Raw genomic sequence first — 6259 nt, 5'->3', positions numbered from 1 at the left:
TGTTTTAAAAGTGTTTTTGCTATAGATTATGATTTTTATTATTGTTGTAATAATATTTATACTTTCTGTTATCATGTTGTAGTGATTTTTTTTAAAATATACTCCCTCTGTTTCAATTTATTTGAACCTATTTCCTTTTTAGTCCGTGCCAAAATGAATGACCTCTTTCTTAATTTGGAAACAAATTCACTTTATGAATGATTTACAGCCACACAAATTTTCAAGGCTTATTTTGAACCACAAGTTTCAAAAGTCTTCTCTCTTTCTTAAATGTCGTGCCCAGTCAAATAGGTTCATATAAATTGAAACGGAGGGAGTATAAATTAAGAAAGTAACTCTCATAGAAAATAACACTGTCATAAATAGTTTTTTCAAATGAGTATGTCTGAAATTGATATGATAGAGATTTCATAGCACTGTGTTCCTGAAGCAATTTCATCATTTTTTTGTCATTACTCCTACACTTTTTGTCTTTCTCCTTCGTTGAATGTAAAATAAAAGTCAGTGCAAATATTAGTTGTGGGTGGGAAGGACTAATAATTTGGAGATTGATGATGAAGTGAATAAAGATTTCATTTAAAGATTATCTAGGCTATTATCAGTTTTGTGTTGTGACCTTTTTTTTTTTTTGGTAATTAAGTAACTTTTTATTAATCACCAAAGTGGAATAATTACAAAGCAAAGCAGAATCAACTCAATCTGCTTGATCTCATACTACCTCTCTCTCTTGGACTACTTACCCCCAACAGACATATCAAACTCATCTTTACCTAGAAAATCTAAAACTAACACAGCTACTAGAATTTACATTTACTAAGCAGCACCTTCAAGTATCCTTCTGCCTTGATATTGCTGAAACATGTTACTCGTCTTGCCAACATCTCCACATATGACTCCTTCTTTTCAAAGACTCTTGCAATTCTCTCAAGCCACACAGTGTGAATAAACTCTGCATAGATGAAATTGTACAGTTTAGCCTGAAAACTCCTTCCTGTGGTGGGATTGATGATCCACTGGTGCATTTCAATCCAAGATCTAGCAGGGTAAGCTAATATATGAAGACATAGACTGATCCTTGCCTATAGCTGCCTAGTGAAGGTGCATTATGCAAAGAGGTGATCTCTAGTTTCAGGTAACTGTAACTGATTGCATAAGCTACACAATGGTTCAACTGGCATGCCCCAACTTACCAACCTATCTGCAATGAGTAGTCTCCTATGGAACTGTAACCACATTGTAAACATTGTTTTTGGCCGAGCCATGTTCTGGTGCGTTAGTCCCTTCCATGCTACTTTGGGAAGATTTCCAAGCAGTTGTAAGTACACCTGTTTAATGATGCTTCTATTTGCAGAATCAGTTGTATGAATAAGATGGAGTTGAACTCTAACACAAAACACTTTCCTCACCATCCAGCATGCCTGCTGGGGAATATTCATAATTCCAAAGTCCTGCTCCTTAATATAGTAACTATGGATCCATTTGATCCATAGTTTGTCTTTTTTTGTTGCCAAGTCCCAGCAGTTCTTAGTAATTGTAGCCTTGTTCCAAATTCTCATGTTTATCAGATTCAATCCCCTGTTGCTTTTGGAGCACACCTCTTGTCCCAATCCACCAAAGCCCTTTTAGTGATAACATTAACACCAGACCAAATAAAGCTTCTACAATATGCCTCTATAGCCTTCATAACCTTTGATGGAATAATAAACATTTGAGCCCAATATGCTTGGATCCCAAATATTACGGTCTGCACTAGTTGAATCCTGCCTGCATATGAGAGCTTTTTTGTTGTCCAAGAAGTTATTCTAGCCATGACTTTATCAATCAAAGGCTTCCATTGCAGTATACTGAGTCTTTTTGTAGCCAGAGGAATGCCTAAATATCTGAATGGTAATTCTCCTTGGCTATAACCCAGAACTCGTATTTGCTGCTTCACCTCAGGATTTACTCCTCCATAGTAGATAGCACTTTTGGATAGATTAGCTTGTAAGCCAGAGGCTGCTGAGAAAGCACTGAATTTAGCATGTAGCACTGTAACTGAAGGGACATCACCTCTGACAAATAACAAGAAGTCATCTGCAAATGATAGATGGGTAATGTCCAACCTTGAGCACAATGGGTGATATTTGAATTTCTCATCTTGTTTAAGTATCTTCAAGAGCCTACTCAGATACTCCATTACAATAGCAAATAAGAATGGAGATATTGGATTTCCCTGCCTAAGACCTCTTGCAGCATCAAAAGGTCTTGTGTGCTCCCCATTAACAATGATTGAATAATTGACTGTTGACACACATTCCATAATCCAACTAGTGAATCTGTTAGGGAAGCCCAAACTATCCAGCACCTGATGTAAATAATTCCAGTCCACAATATCATATGCTTTTTGAATATCCACCTTGATTACACACCTTGAAGAAATATTCTTCCTGGAATATGCTTTTACTAGTTCATGAGCTAATATGACATTATCTGCCACTTTTCTCCTTTGTATGAAGCCTGCTTGTATGTCTGAAACAATTAAGGGCAATACCTTCTGCAACCTAGAGGCCAAAACCTTTGCAATCAACTTATAAAGCACTGTACAACATGCAATTGGTCTATACTCTTTAATATTTGCTGGATTTGGAACTTTGGGGAGAAGGGTAACTGCTATACAATTTACTGATCTTACCAGTTTCCCTGTTTCAAAGAAATCTTTGACAGCTTCACATATGTCCAGTTTGATCACTTGCCAGGCTTTCTTGAAAAATAATGCATTATACCCATCAACCCTAGGTGCTTTATCATCTTCAATATCACTTAATCCTTTATAAATCTCCTGCTCAGTAACAGGTGCACACAATTCTAACTGTTGAGCATGAAGCAAGACTGGTCCCAGTTTCATTGTCTGCAAATTCACTGCTGGTATGCATGTTGTGCCCATTAGTAATCTATAAAGGCTACTATCTCTTCCTGAATTTGTCTCTTCTCAGTCAGTAATGTCCCATCTAGAGCAGTCAACATTGATAGAGTCATTCTGTGCTTCCTTTCTTTCATTACAGCAGAAAAGTATTTAGAATTAGAATCTCCAAGCTTCACCCACGTAGCTCTAGATTTTTGTTGGAGAATACTTTCCTCAATCATGGACCATTTTTCTAGTTTCTCCAATATTTCTTTCTCATCATTCACCAACTGATCAGAGTAATGACTAACTAGCTTGGTTTGTACATCTTGCAATTCAATTCTGGCTTGAACAATTTTTTCAGTAGTACCTTTGAATTCAACTTTGTTTAGCTGTTTTAACCTATATCTAAGAGATTTCAGTTTGCACCAAACATTTCTCATAGCTTCCATTGTAACTCTGCCTTCCCATGATTCATCTACTAATGTCAAAAACTGATCATGATCTTCCCAAACATTGAAGAATTGGAATGGGATTTTAATACAAGGTTTATCATCCTTTAAAGTTATTATCATAGGTGTGTGGTCTGATATATGTGGTAAACCATAATCAACACCAAGTTGGCCATACTGGAGCATCCATTCATCATTCCCAAATGCCCTATCTATCCTACTGTACACCCTGTTTGCACCTCTTTGCTTGTTAGACCATGTATAATATTCCCCTCCCCACATTAATTCATTTATATTCAGAGCTTGAACACAATCAGCAAAATCTTTAATATCATGACTAGTAATTGAAGCACCATTGAGTCTATCTTGAGAAGTTAAAATTGCATTAAAATCCCCCCATATGATCCATGGAGTATTACCTGACAGAGTCTGAAGGTGAGTCCATAGAGATTTTCTAAGTTCCACTGTGTTGTATCCATAGACCACAATCATCTGGCATTCTATTTTGATCTGCTTGCCCTTCACTGCACAGTGGATTTATTGCGCATCTTTGGCCAGTGGTGTAACCTCATATACATTTGTATCATAGTACCCATAGCCTTCCATTTACTGTATAATCATAGTTATATTCAGCTTGCCAGCCTGGAGCAATTCTGTCTGTGATAAAGACTATATTATTCTTCTTGACTCTTATTTCTACTAAACCCACTAATTTAACATTATTCTCCTTAATGAAGGTGACCAACTCTTTCTGTTTGAATCTCTTGTTGGTACCTCGTATATTCCACACTAACCAGGACATCACAGTTGAGAAGATCCTCCTATATCAAGTGGAACATTGACTGACCTCTCTTGTGCATTGGCTTGTAATTCAACAAATCCATTCTTGAGTGCAACTGTTACTGCCTTTGCATAACTCATATTTCCTCTTGCATTTGTTGTAGGTGACTTCCCATACACCATTTGCCAAGGTGAAGATTCTGGTATAGTCACTTCAGGATTAGGCAAGATTGAATCTACTTGCTAAACTGTATCTTTTCTTGGGACCTGATCACCCACTTTACTTTCCTGAGTTGCTTCTGATTTATCAGCTACTTGTGATGTCTCATGTATAGGTATTAGCTATAATACCTCAGCTACTGGCTGAACTTCAGCTACTTTAGAATGCCAAACTTGCTTTCCATTGTTCTGAAACTTCTTTTTCCAAGGTTGTTGCTTCACTTTAGGGTTAAGCTTTTTTTATTGTTGTTTAGCCACCTCTGGCACAACCTTCTGTGATTGTTGTTGCTTAGCACAGTCATGACCAATCTTTATACATCTCCCACAAAATTATGGCTTCTAATCATATTCTATTGCTTGTACAAACATATCAGCATCCGATCCCATGGCTTTGATCTCACTTGGTAAAGGCTTTGTAATATTTACTTCAATCAACATTCGAGCAAGTGAGATTCTGGATTGCTTTGCAGTGCAGCCATATGCAAATATTAGAACTCCTATACCACTTGTAATGCGACTCAAAGAAGCACTACTCCAACAATCCATAGGTATTTTAGGGAATTTCACCCATAGTGGTATCTCGGTTAAAAATTCAGCATGAAAATCAAACTTAGGAGACCACTGCTTCAATATTAAGGGCTTATTATTAACTGCATATGGACCTGAGTATATAATTTCCTTCAAATCCTCCATACTTTGGAACTTCACTACATAATATCGCTCATCGTGATAAAATAGCTCAGGTGTGGTAACAATACTCCACATTTGATTTATAAATCTCTTCATGTAATTATATCCTGGTGTATCTCCTACCACGTAAACAATCAGTGCACATTTCCATTTCTTTGTTTCATCCTCTACTTCTGATTTCTCCAATTTGAGTACAATATCACCATTAACTATAGTTGGGGAAATATAAGTAAGTGCCATACCATTACTAGCAACTCTATTACCAGCAAATAGTCCATTCCAATAAGTTTTCCCCTTCATTTGTTCATTATTACCCCCGGTGTTACCTCTTGAGCTTCCTCCACAGTTTGCTCTGCCACCGACGATTGAACATTATTCCCATGTTCATTAGGGCCAGTTGGGGTCATTTGAGCTCGAAATTCCGCCTGCAAATGGTTAGGGCTCATGGGTAATCTTGGAATCTGACTAGCAGACCTGGATGAACCTATATGTTCATCCTTAGAGTTAGTAGAATTCCCTTTATTCCGTGCCGCTCCCGATTTAGGTTCCGATGTTTCCTTTTTTTTTTTTAAGTTAAAGGCCACTATGAAGGTGGAATTTTATTAATAAAGAAAATATATACACATCAATCCAAAAGAGATTGATCCAGCTAAAAACAAAGAACAGAAAATACAAAAAAGGATCAATCCAACAAGATTGATCCTAAAATGAAAGAAAACACAGAAAATCTAGTGACTTATGGCCAGTAGAAGTAGACATGAACAAATTACACCAACTAGAATCCAAGATCCTTGGCTTGATAACTTCTCTCACACCTCAAAGTCTCACAGGTGGAAAACTTCAAGTCATCTGAATCATTCTTCAGGCAATCTTGAAAGTAATTGTATATTGCTGTGTATATCACCTTCTGCATGAAAACCAGGTCACTATACTACTTGTTCCATAACTAGTACAATCTACAACTTAGATCATGAGCATCACACCATTTATATTAAGGAATGAGCATGCCAAGCACACTGATACCACCCTAATACATATGCTTCAATTACTCACAATCTATTGAAAAAATTGTACTCAGCAATGGTTTAAAGTTCTGATGTCAAAGACTAATCTGGTGCTTTGTCTTGAAGAGTTCTTATTCTCAAGTTAGGAATTCCACTTTTTTCCATATTCAGAATCCTCTTAGCTTGACTTGGTAATTCCTGTAAATTATGAAACTGAACTGCACCTGCAAAAT

At 36.8% G+C, this 6259-nt stretch overlaps 1 protein-coding gene across 1 annotated transcript; it reads right to left on the bottom strand.

Moving 5' to 3' along the window:
- Positions 1 to 2922: 2922 nt before the first annotated feature.
- Positions 2923 to 3825, bottom strand: LOC132608207 (uncharacterized). The gene has a single exon (XM_060322269.1). The coding sequence runs from the start codon at positions 3823 to 3825 to the stop codon at positions 2923 to 2925; it is 903 nt and encodes a 300-aa protein (XP_060178252.1).
- Positions 3826 to 6259: the final 2434 nt, after the last annotated feature.

Source organism: Lycium barbarum, chromosome 8, assembly GCF_019175385.1.
Source record: "Lycium barbarum isolate Lr01 chromosome 8, ASM1917538v2, whole genome shotgun sequence".
Classification (NCBI taxonomy): Eukaryota; Viridiplantae; Streptophyta; class Magnoliopsida; order Solanales; family Solanaceae; genus Lycium; species Lycium barbarum.
The sequence above is the reverse complement of the archived record's forward strand: the minus strand, read 5'-3'. Positions and strand labels throughout refer to the sequence as shown.